Genomic DNA, 11,608 nt, shown 5'->3' on the forward strand with positions numbered 1-11,608 from the left:
TATATATATATAGTCAACAAAGCATCCAAGAGTTTGATCAAATGAAAAAGTATGTGACATCAGGTTTGGATCAAGACTCATCAACAACCTTTATGATACAGATAATGCAACTTTGTGTTCTAAACTTAGAGCAGAGTTAAAGTACTTACTTAATAAGATCAAAGACTATAAGCCTTCAATATGAATACTTCAACATCAAGAAAACAAAAATCCTCATATCTGAACCAACAGGCAACATCATGATTAATGGAAAACAGAATGACGTTGTAAAAATTCATTTTACTTGGACCTACAATCAATAAATGATACCCATGGCAACAGCAGTCAAGAAGTCAAAAGATACTTTTCATTGATCAAATCTACTATCAAGGGCCTCTTTAAAGAGCTAAAGACATCAATTTAAACAGTAAGGTACACCTAACTCAAACCATGATACTTTCAAATGCTTTCTATGAATGTGGAAATTGGACAACTAATAAGGAAGACTGAAGATTGATGTCTTTGAAGTGTGGTGTTGATAAATAATATGAAATGTATTTTGGCTTCATCTCTCTTAAAGGCTCTCTGATAGGGTAGTGTGCAGGAAATTGCCCTATTAACTCAAAGACAGAGCTTCTCCAGAGTTCAGATCCACAAGTGACTTCAAGGAAGATGGGCAATCTCCTCTCATGCAACTTACAACTTTGGAAACCCAGTTGAGGTTGATTTATGAGCTGCTTCAGACTGGAAGGCAGTGAGATGCATTGTGTCAGTGGACTGCTGTCAGAACAAACAAAGCTTTTGTATGAAGTACAGCCAAGCTATTCCTTAGGGGTAAAGATGGTAAGCCTTTGTCTCACATACTTTGGACATGTTGTCATGAGGTGGCAGTACTTGGAGAAAGATATCATGCTTGGAAAGGTAGGGGGTCAGGGAATGAGAAGAATATCCTCAGTGAGGTAGATTAACACAATGTCACAATGGGTTTATGCACAGCAGAGGCTGTGGGAATGGTACAGGACCAGCAGAGCTTTGTTCTGCTGTATCTAGGGTTGCTATAAGCTGGTATCTAACAACAGTACCTAACAACAGCACCTAACAACACTGATATCTAACAACAGCCTCTTTTGATTTTAAGTAAATGCTTTAATCATATATCATACAAGATATGTGTTTAAGGGCACCTTAAAATGTAAAAGGTACTCTTTGGAATTTCACAATTTTATTTTTATGGCATGATACAGAGCAACATCATGGAATGTACTTAAAAGTAAAGGTAGTTTATAGAGGAGTAGAGATATGGATATAACCATTGTAATAATAAAGTGAAAATAGCCACACTCCCAGAACAGGGAGCGGGTACAAGTTGAAACTGTCAGAGTAGGAACTAAAAGTTAAACAACCTGTAATTAGCTAAATGGGGACCATCAGAATTTGGTAAGAACAGATTTATACACACAAATTAGCTTATATGATTGGTCAAAAGTATATGCATTTAGACTATTACAGGATGATACAGTATGGCAATTACACAGGTTTTTCTGGTAATTATTAATAAAACTACTTCCTTGTTCATATCTTAGAGGTCAATTACAAATATCTATTACAATGCTATGCCCCAAGATATTTGATCACAAGCTATTACCTTTTGCATATGTTTGATTACAGTGAAAATATCCTTTGGTAATAGGTTGTGATGTCCTTCACCTGACAGGGCTCAGAGAAATGCAATATTGTCTTTAAAGTTTATACTTATGTCATTAAGGCTACAGGGACAGTCATTAAGGGACAGTGATTTGGAAAAGTACCTTAAAAATCCAATCTGGACTCATGTTATGACAATGATCATATATACCTTTTAAACAGTTCTCTCCCTCATCTGTTTCAATGCAGTATACATAACTTGTCCCATCTTTCTCAGTCTCCTCCCCAACCCCTATGTCTCCTTTTACAACAGTGGCTGTATAGTGGAGTGGACTTGGGGGGAGGGATTGTATAACAATGAAAGAATTTTTCTTTTACTTTTCAAAGAGAAGGATGAAGGGAGGGGTGAAGGTAACAGGTGGGGAGGGAGAAAAGTACAACAATGAATGAATGCAAATCCAAAATATCTGTAAATTTTCATTAAAAATAATAGTAGTAGTAGTAATAATAATAATAAAGTTAAAAATCCAATCTGGATTCCAGACTCACGTCAAGACCTTAAAATGGAGTTAAAGCTCTGTTTTTATTTATTTTTAATTTTTTAAAATTTTATGGTGGTTTTAATTAAAGTTTACAGAAAAGTTGGGTTTTCATTTATTCAGTGTTGCACATTTTCCTCCTTTCTCCTCTCACCCCTCTCCCACAGTTCACTTTGTAATTCACCTCTTGTTCTAGATTGTTATTTGTCATACATATACTGCCTAAGTCTTGGCACCAGCAGCCAGGAAATTAAAAGGTGCATTGCCATGGGAAAGTCTGCTGTTAGGGACCTCTCCAAAGTACTGAAGAGCAATGGTGTCTCTCTGGAGACTAAGGTGCGTCTGATACAGTCTATGGTCTTCGCAATCACCTGTTATGCATCAGAGAGTTGGACAATGACCAATGAGGATAGAAGGAGAATTGATGCCTTTGAGCTGTGGTGCTGGAGAAGAGTATTGAAAATACCATGGACTGCTAGGAAAACAAACAGATTTGTCCTGGAAAGGGTTAAACCGGGTGGCTCCTTGGAGGCAAGGATTCTGAGGCTCCATCTAACATACTTTGGACATGTTGTGAGGAGAGACTGGTCCTTAGAGAGGGACATCATGCTTGGGAGGGTGGAGGGACAGCGCAGGAGAGGAAGGCCCTCTATGAGGTGGATTGATTCAGTGACTGGGATAATTGGGATGGGTGTGTCAGAGACAGTGCAATTGGCACAGGACAGAGTGGAGTTTAGGGCTGTTGTACATAGGGTCTCTATGAGTCGCAAGCGACTCGACGGCACATAACAACAACAACAACAACATATTGCCTAGTCATACAGCCCTTTCAAATGGTCCTTTCCCTCATCTCTTCCAGTGCAGTGTTCATTATCTATCTACTCTTTTCCTTTTCTCCCTCAACAAGCCATTTAATTATCTTTTATAACAGTGATATTCAGTATTAGTTCTTTTGTGATTAAGATATTTCACTCAGCATAATGTCTTCCAAACTCACCTGTGTTGTAGAGTGTTTAATAAGTTAATTCTTTTAACTGCATAATATTGCATTGTGTGAAAGGACCATCATTTTTCTATTCATTTATTTGTTGATGGGCACTTGGGCTGCTTTCATCTTTTCACGATTGTGAATAACATAGCAATAAACATGAGTATGCACACATTGTTCGAATCACGACTCCGGTTTTCCTAAGGTATATTTCTAGTAGTGGGCTAGCTAGGTCAAATGGTATTTCTATATCTAGCCTTTGGAGAAAGTGTCAGACAGCTTTCCATAGTGGCTGTACCTTTTACATCCCCATCAGCAGTGAATGAGAGTTCTAGTCTCTCCACATCCTCACTGGCACTGGTTGGTTGTTGCTGTAGTAAGCTTCACTATTGTTGCTGGAGTGAAATGCTAATTGCCATGGATTTTAGACTCTTACACAGATACAATCTAACATACAGAACAAGTATTCAAGTTAAATCCTTAGTAAAGATAATAAGAAAGAAAATAGGATCATATTTTTTGGCTGTTTATTGGTTTTCTTATTTGGAGGATTTTGAGAAAGTTATCAAGTGTCTGTAACTTCCTTTAAGCCTTTGTTCATATCTGATCTCTTTATTGCGCTCTTCTTGACCACTCCATGTAAAAACCCAGCCCCCTTTCTTCCTTTCCTCATCTCCTCATTGTGTGCTACACTTAACCCCTTAACCTCCTCTATTTTTTATTTTTCTATATAGCACCTACCCTTCCAATGTACTTTATAATTTATGAATTAAGTTTATTTTTGTCTTCTCTACTAGAATGTTGATTCAACCAAGGATTTTGTGTATTTTATTCACTAATCTGACCCAAATGGTTACAACAGTACCATGTCATAGTTGTTTTTGTTGTTGTTAGGTGCCATTGAGTCCTGTACAACTCAGAGCAATTCTGAACAATGGCTCTGAACCCTGTCCTATCCTGCACCATTCTCGTCACTTGTGACATACTTAAGCCCATTTCTGCAGTTACTGTGTCAATCCATCTTATTGAGAGTGCTCTTTTCTTTCGCTGACCTCCTGCCTTTCCAAACACGATATCCATTTCCACGGACTAGCCTGCTACGAGGTAGCTCTGGTGGCCTAGTGGTAGGGGTCTGCACTGCCAACTCAAAGACACATGGTTTAAATGCGTCAGCAGCTGTGTGGGACAAAGATGGGTAATTCAGTTATGTGTGATTAACTGTGTCTGAAAACTCACTGGTGGGTTCAGCTATGAGTCAGTTCTGACTTAACAGTACACAACAACAACATCTCCCCGAAAAACATGCCAAAAGTATTGTGAGCTGAAGCTACTGTATCCTTCCAGCTAGGGAGCACTCTGGTTATATTTTCTCCAAGACATTATCTCTTTGTTCTTTTGGCAGTGCATGAGATATTCTGTACTATTCTGTCACACCACAACTCATTGTTGTTGTTGTGTACCAAGGAGTTGGAACCAACACATAGCTGACCCTTCAGTGGGTTTTCAGAGACAGTAATCACACGGGAGGAGATTGCCCATCATTCTTCTTTGGAGCAGCTGGCACATTATAACCACATGCCTTCGTGAGTGCATTGTTGATTCTTACCACAAGGTCACCAGAGCTCCCGAAAACTCACATTGTTGTTATGTGTCGTTAAATAGCCTATAGACCTAAACCTCTATCCTGTGCTAATCTTATTGTCTGACACACCCCCACCCCCATTACCACAGTAACTGAGTCAATTCATCTCATCGAGGGTCTTCTTCTCCTGTGCTGTCCCTCCACCCTCCCAACTCATAAGCGTCTATAAAAATATTTGATAGATAGATAGATAGATAGATAGATAGATAGATAGATAGATAGATAGCCATGGTGGCCTAGAGTTAAGAAGGTATGCAGCAATCCTGAAGGCACTCTGTTGGGACCACCAGCTGCTCCACAGGAGAAAGATGGACAATCTCTTTCTGTGCGATTAAACTACCTCTGAAAACCCCCAAAAGGGTCAGCAATGAGTTGATTCTGACTCAACAGTACACAAAAAACAACAACAAATAAATAAGCAATCTAAAACTTTGTCTATAAATCGGGGTGCTATTCATAACCCCTTACTTCCTTACTGAGATCTTTGGCTACAAGAGAAATAGTAGCATATACACCAAGTACACTGACTTATCTGAAATAAAGTCATCACTTACATAATAGCACCAATACCAACCATCATTTTTAAAAGCATAAAAGTGGCTTAACCTTGAAATGTGTCAAAGTTTTAATCTTCATTCTGGAATTAAGAACATAGTATGCTTATTCCTAAAATTTATTTTCTGCAGCAGTAGGACAGTATAATAGTCAGTACTAGATCTAAAGATCATACCTCGTTTTTCTCTTTGAGCTTTGTAATCATAACAATCACAGGACAGTCCTCCTGCCAGATCATTTGCCAGAAGTCATTTACAGTGTTGATCATGGGGCCCTGAGTGGCAATGAATGCTCTCTCTTCACCATTGTAGCCCTAGTTAGAGTTAAGAGACAAATAGGTTAGCTTTTAAGTGAATGCTTTAAAATGAATGTTTAAGTGAAAAATCTTTAGAATAAAATGCCTGTGCTAGTCCTAAAAAGTAGTGCATACTATGGTAGCCCCATTGTCTCTGGTGCCACAAATAACACAGTAAATTTTACGATAAGTAAAGCATATATATCATTATGGTATGTTAGTAGTATTGGGGGTCTTAATTCTCATTCCACACCCATGCACCTTATAAGAGCATCCCAACCACACACTCAGAGTGAAGAACTCCATTGCAAATGTTGGTTATGATTAAACAAAATACAATCTCTTTCTACTAAACAAGTTGCATATATAATATATATATGTATATATGTGTGTGTGTGTGTGTGTGTGTGTGTGTGTAATCTCTTTCCAAGTTGCTTAAATGTAATTGTTGTTGTTGCTATGTGCCGTTGAGTCGCTTGCGACTCATAGCAACCCTAAACTTCGCTCTGTCCTGTGCCAATAGCACCATCTCTGACACACCCATCCCAATTGTCCCAGTCACTGAATCAATCCACCTCATAGAGGGCCTTCCCCTGCTGCACTGTCCATCCACCCTGCCAAGCATGATGTCCCATTAGTGGCTCCCAATTGCCAATAGAAGTATTTCCCAAACGATTAAGTGAATCATTGTTTCTATGACATATAAATTAGGCCATCTTGAAAACTAGTAGGTTCAATTAAAAATATGCGAAAACCTGGACTAAACAAAGTTGGACCATCTAACCAAGCTAAATTGCAAACTTAATCTATTTTAAGAAGGAAGTAAAACCAACAATTGCAAGTAGTAAATCAAACGGTTGTCAGAAATAAAAGTATACTTATTTACGTACCCGAATATAATTAGCATTAATGTAGGTGCTCAAAGAATCAGTTACATTTTTTGGTCTTAAACACACTCTGCTGAGGGGATCTAATGAAGAAAACAAGAAAGAATGCATCAAACAAATTTGCACACCTATTGGGTTATCTATTAGCCACCTGGAATGTGTTAATGTTTGCCATTGATGCATCTGTGTGCCTCTGTATCCATCTGAGTTTATTGAGAGGCATTTGGACCCATCTTGGCCACTGTTTCTTGCCTATGTAGCAGAAACGAATGATGATGAGTATACGTTTCATATCAGTTCTTGTGGACTAAGTTTAAATATTAGATAACCATTGTACTTGGCCTTCTATAATCAATTATCCATCATATCTCACCTCTTAAAACACTGTAGCATACATCTTGCTTCCTCTTCCCATAGCTGCCTTCTTACATGGTACATCCTATCTGCTCTCCCCTCTTTCAATTCTGTTCTTCTTCCATCCATTCTTAGCATAGTTGTCAGAGTAGTTACATTAGCTGACAAAATCCATTCTAATTATTCTTTCACCTAAATACTACTAGTAATTACCAAGTATTCAGAAAATATTTCCCAAACTGCTAATTGTGAAGTATCACTTCTATCACATGTAAAGTGAGCTATCTTCAAAAGTCAGGGTTCAATGAAAATGGAATATGGGAAAAACAGGTTCAACAAAGTTGAACCACATTCTTTTCCCTGTAAAACTTCTCTGGTCTTTGTTACACTATTGTACTGTTTGAATGTCCAAGAGTATTTTTAAACTTATTTGGCCACTGAACTTATTTTCTTCGGAGCATTTATTTACTGGCAACTCAGCAGTTTGAATCAGCAAAGCCCAGTAGAACCTTCAGTTGAGGAAAGCAATGCTCTGTATCTGCTTTGTCCCAAACAGTAGCCATATGTGACTGTCAAAGACCGAAACTAGTTAGGACTGAGGAATCCATGAGTAAATGCAAATGCTGGCCTAGGAATGAAAAGGTTAGTGGTTTAAGTTCTCCCAGAGTTTCCTTGCAAGACAAGTCTGCCAATCTGCTTCGAGAAGGTGATAGTTCTGAAAACGCTAGCAGCTTGACTCTGCTCAAAAGTTGCCATGAGTAAGAATCAACTCAGTGGGACCTGGCAATGTTTAGAACTCAGGTCCTGAAATTTTAATTTTATATCATTTCCATTAACATATTAAAACGTACACGGCTACTTGTACCTAACAACAACTTCTAAGTAGTGAGCACTGGACTGGATATAACAGGCCTAGTCATACCTAATGGATATATGACTTTTAAACGACTTTTTTCCATGGTCATATCAATGTTCAGTTTAATATGTTCCATATGATCTAGTAAAACTGACCTAGAGACATCTCCCAAACAGCCCATGCCCTTGTAGATTCTACACTTTGCACCTGCTGTGCCCTCTCTCTCTTTCACTGACCTTCTCAGGTAGAGTTAGTCAATCCTTCTTTTGCTCAGGCTCTGTATTTCAAGTTTTTGCATGTCTGCCTTGTGAGTCATTCCTTCTCTGCAAGGACTGTATATTATTTTAGGTTTTGCTTCCTAAATGGTTTCTAATTAATACCTGAGTGACTTTTATTAGAAATAGTTAAAACACTGCTTTTGATTTTTTAAATTTCTCCCTTTTCTTAACAAAGAAAGCAGAAAAGCTTTCACTTTTTCACTATTCACTGAAGAGTAGGAATTTCAACAGAAGTCCTAAGAAAAGCCTTCTTCCCTCAGTTTTTAGAATATCAATGTCATATGAAGGAGATCTGGTGATGAAGTGCACAGTGTATGAACCTGCCAACCCAAAGGCTGGGCATTTGAATCCACCAGTTTTTCACGGGAGAATGATGGGCTGTCTCTTTTCATAAAGACTAGAGTCTCGGAAACCTGGTGGAGGATTTCTATGAGCTGGACTCAATCCAACATCAGGAGGCTAGGAAGTATATGATTTACTGAGAAGTCAGCTCTACAAATTATTTAGTTTAAGAATGATCTAATGAATATAAAGTTACGTTGGATGTTAGTACTTATAGTTTACAAACACGCTTTAAAAATGAAGAGTGTACTATATGACAGTATAGAAGAAAATACGTGGTTTCAACCAACCCATTTTTTTAAAAATATGCTAACTTGGACTATTAAATGTAACTGCCAAGGACTAAAAATTATCTTTTCCATCTCTGTCATTCTTGCCATGATTTCATCACTGTTATTAAAATTTTATTGATATTATATATTTTAAAACTACAAATTAGCTAAGTTCTTTATGATAATTATTTTTAGGACAGAGATTTTTGGATAACTGGTGGCCTAGTAACAAGAAGCTGTGCTGCAATCTCAAAGGCACACAGTTTGAGGTCACCATCTACTCCACAGGAAAAGGATGGGGAACCTCCTCCCATGTGATTAACTGCCTCTGAAAAACCACTGGAGGCTCAGCTCTGGGTTGGTTCTGACTCGGCAGTACACAATAACAACTACAACTAGTGGTGGCGGGAGCTCGGGTGGCTTGATGGTAAGAAGTTGCACTGCCAACCCAAAGGCATGCGATTTGAATCCACCAGCTGCTCTGTGAGAGAAAGATGGGCAATTTCTTCCCTTGAAATGATTTGCTTCTGAAAACCAACTGGAGGTTCAGCTATGAGCTGATTCCAACTTGATGGCACATAACAACTATTTATGGGCAAAGGTAGAGATGAAAGGAGTAGAATGGTTTTCAGAGAAGACTGTAAGATAAATGAGATACAGGAGATAAGACAGTGACAGACTACATTTTCAAGACAATTGGGGTTTTATTTTCAAATTTATTGTAGGAGAAAGAGAAGTTACTTACTGGTCTGTGCTGCCCTAAATGATAGACACTTGCCAATGTGGAAGAAAGTTTGAAAAATCTGTTATTAATCTGTGCTCACCACATTTAAAATTCTCATTTGCCACAAGTGGCTAATGGTTATCATCTTTGAGATAAGGAACATTCCCACCACTGTGGATAACTAATCTTGACAAAGTAGGATGAGATCATATGAAAATTCAGTTTTGAAGAATCGTGTGAAAATTTTAAGAGCAAACAGGACCTTTGGGTGCTTTGGTTTAGAAAATGTAAAATTTTGTCCCTATTTTATGCAATTGATTCTTGGGTTATTGACAGCTTCATGTTGAACCATGTTTGGAGGGAAAGAATAAGTTAACATTAGCTAAGAAATTACTGGTGGAACATTGTTAGATATCTCAAGCATACTATTGTTATTGTTAGGTGCTGTCGAGTTGAGTACGACTCTTAGTGACCTTATGAACAAAAGATTCTATCCTACGCCATCCTCATACTTCCCGACATACAAGAGCCCATTGTGGCAGTCACCGTGTCAATCCGTCTGGTTGAGGGTCTTCCTCTCCTTCACCAACTCTCCATCATTCATAGCATCAAGTTGCTCTCCAAGGAACAGCGCCTCCTAGCTACATGCCCGAAGCATGTGAGGCAAGGCTTTGTCATTCTTGCCTCTAAAGAATACTCGCACTGCATCCTCTCCAAGATATAATTCTTTGTTCTTTTGGCCATTCATGGGATGTTCAGTACTATTCTCCAACACCACAAATCAAAGGCACCATTTCTTCTTCTGTTATTCTTATTCACTGTCCAGCTCTCAGATGCATATCAAATTATTGGAAATACTATGGCCTGAATCAGATGCACCTAAAACCTCCAACTGACATTATTACTCCTCAATAATTTGGAGAGGTCCCTAACTGCAGATTTTCCCAGTGCAATGCGTTTCTCTCCTTATTTTCTGATGGCTGGTACTAAGGGCGTAAATGCGCATCCAAGCCAGATGAAGTTGTTGACAGTTTCAGGAAGTACCATATGAACCGGAGGCAATGGTAATGAAGGAAGAAGTGGACACTGCATTGAAGGCATTGGCAACAATAACAACAAAATAGCCCAGGAATTGATAGAATACCAATTGCCTTATTTCAATTAACAGATGAAGCCTTGAATGTGCTCACCAATTTATACCAGGAAATTTGGAGAATAGCTGTCTGGCCAATGGATTGGAAGAGGTCCATATTTATTACCATTCCCATGAAAGGTGATCCAAATGAATGTGGAAACCATCAAACAATATCATTGATATCACATGCAAGCAAAATACTGCTGAAGATCATTAAAAAATGGCTGGCACAGTACATAGATAGGGAACTGCTAGAAGTTCAATCAGGATTTAGAAGAGGCCATGACATCAGGGACATCTTTGCTTATGTCCGATGGATCCTAGTTGAAAGTACCAGAAGAATGTCTATATGTTCTTTATTGACTATGCAAAGGTGTTTGACTGTGTAAATAATAACAAGTTGTGGCTGACATTGAGAAGAATGGGAGTTTCAGATCACTTAATTGTGCTCATGTTGAACCTATACCTGACCAGGAGGCTGTTGTGAGAACAGAGCAGAGGAACACTGCCTCTTAAAAATAAGAAGGGATTAATGGGCACAGGATATGAACAGACACTTCACCAAAGAAGACATTTGGATGGCAAACAAACACATGAAGGAATGTTTAAAATCCCTCGTGCCAAGAGAGATGCAAATCAAAACAGCTATGAGATGTCATCTCACCCCAGTAAGAATAGCAAAATTTAACAGAACAGCAAACATCATATGCTGGCGAGGTTGTGGAGAAACTGGAACCCTTACTCACTGTTGGTGGGAGTGTGAAATGGTGCAACCACTCTGGAAGGCAGTATGGTGCTTTCTCAAAAATTTGGAAATAGAAATATCATTTGACCCAGCAAGTCCACTACTGGAAATATACCCTAAAGACACCATAACAGCCACTCAAGCAGATATAATACACAACCATGTTTATCATGGCTTCATACAATAGCAAAGAGTTGGAAACAACCTGAGTGCCTATCAACAAATGAATGGATAGTGAAGCTGTGGTATATTCACACAATGGAATACTACGATGCACTGAAAAACAAGGAACTCATGAAATAGCATGCAAAATGGATGACCCTGGAGGACATTATGCTGGGTGAAATATCTCAAAAGAACAAATACTGCATCG

The 11,608-nt window shown here is 38.5% G+C and overlaps 1 protein-coding gene across 2 annotated transcripts in view; it reads right to left on the reverse strand.

Moving 5' to 3' along the window:
- Window positions 1-11,608, reverse strand: part of PTPRR (protein tyrosine phosphatase, receptor type, R) — a 462,079-nt gene that overhangs the window by 62,847 nt on the left and 387,624 nt on the right. For both annotated transcript variants that reach the window (XM_006886086.1, XM_006886087.1), the window contains 2 exons: window positions 6,533-6,612; window positions 5,523-5,660 (listed from right to left, as the gene is read on the reverse strand). In XM_006886086.1, coding sequence (XP_006886148.1) covers window positions 5,523-5,660; window positions 6,533-6,612 — 218 coding nt within the window. The remainder of the gene's footprint in view (window positions 1-5,522; window positions 5,661-6,532; window positions 6,613-11,608) is intronic.

Source organism: Elephantulus edwardii, unplaced genomic scaffold (genome assembly GCF_000299155.1).
Source record: "Elephantulus edwardii isolate Elephantulus edwardi_28Jun2011 unplaced genomic scaffold, EleEdw1.0 scaffold00047, whole genome shotgun sequence".
In the NCBI taxonomy this organism is placed as follows: domain Eukaryota; kingdom Metazoa; phylum Chordata; class Mammalia; order Macroscelidea; family Macroscelididae; genus Elephantulus; species Elephantulus edwardii.